General features: G+C 44.3%; 1 protein-coding gene across 1 annotated transcript; it reads left to right on the forward strand.

Moving 5' to 3' along the window:
- Positions 1 to 7: 7 nt before the first annotated feature.
- On the forward strand, positions 8 to 433 carry LOC117799037 (anterior gradient protein 2-A-like; the record flags this gene model as incomplete). The annotated part of the gene is made up of 1 exon (XM_034651496.1): positions 8 to 433. A coding segment is annotated over one exon (426 nt), but the record flags the coding sequence as incomplete, so codon positions are not given.
- Between the last annotated feature and the right edge of the window lie 149 nt (positions 434 to 582).

The raw sequence follows: 582 nt of genomic DNA on the forward strand, positions 1-582 counted from the left end.
TGGCAAAAAACCAGAAGTGAAAAAGGTCCAGACTCTTTCCCGGGGGTGGGGCGACAGCCTTGAGTGGGTCCAGACCTATGAAGAAGGCCTGTTCAAAGCCAAAAACAGCAACAAACCACTGATGGTTATTAACCACAGAGACGACTGCCCACACTCTCAAGCTCTGAAGAAAACCTTTGCTGAACACAAGGGCATACAGAAGATAGCCGAGAAGTTCATCCTCCTGAATATTGTTCATGACCCGACGGACAAGAACCTTTTACTTGATGGCCTATACGTCCCCAAGATTATATTTGTGGATCCTTCCATGGTCGTAAGAGCTGATATTCCTGGGAAATATTCCAACCATCGCTATACCTATGAACCCACAGATTGTGACCTGTTGTTCGAAAATATGAAGAAAGCACTCAAACTTCTGAAAACTGAATTGTGAGTGAACAGTGCCAAGATGTCTGACCTCCTCCACCTCCTGCTTAGTTGCGAGATTTCACAACCAGCAAGAAGACTCCGGTTGATTGGAAGCCTAGAAACCTTGTGTAAATGTTTAATATTATGGTTCACGTGGCTATAAAAAAGAAGAAC

This window comes from Ailuropoda melanoleuca, unplaced genomic scaffold (genome assembly GCF_002007445.2).
Source record: "Ailuropoda melanoleuca isolate Jingjing unplaced genomic scaffold, ASM200744v2 unplaced-scaffold41277, whole genome shotgun sequence".
Taxonomy (NCBI): Eukaryota; Metazoa; Chordata; class Mammalia; order Carnivora; family Ursidae; genus Ailuropoda; species Ailuropoda melanoleuca.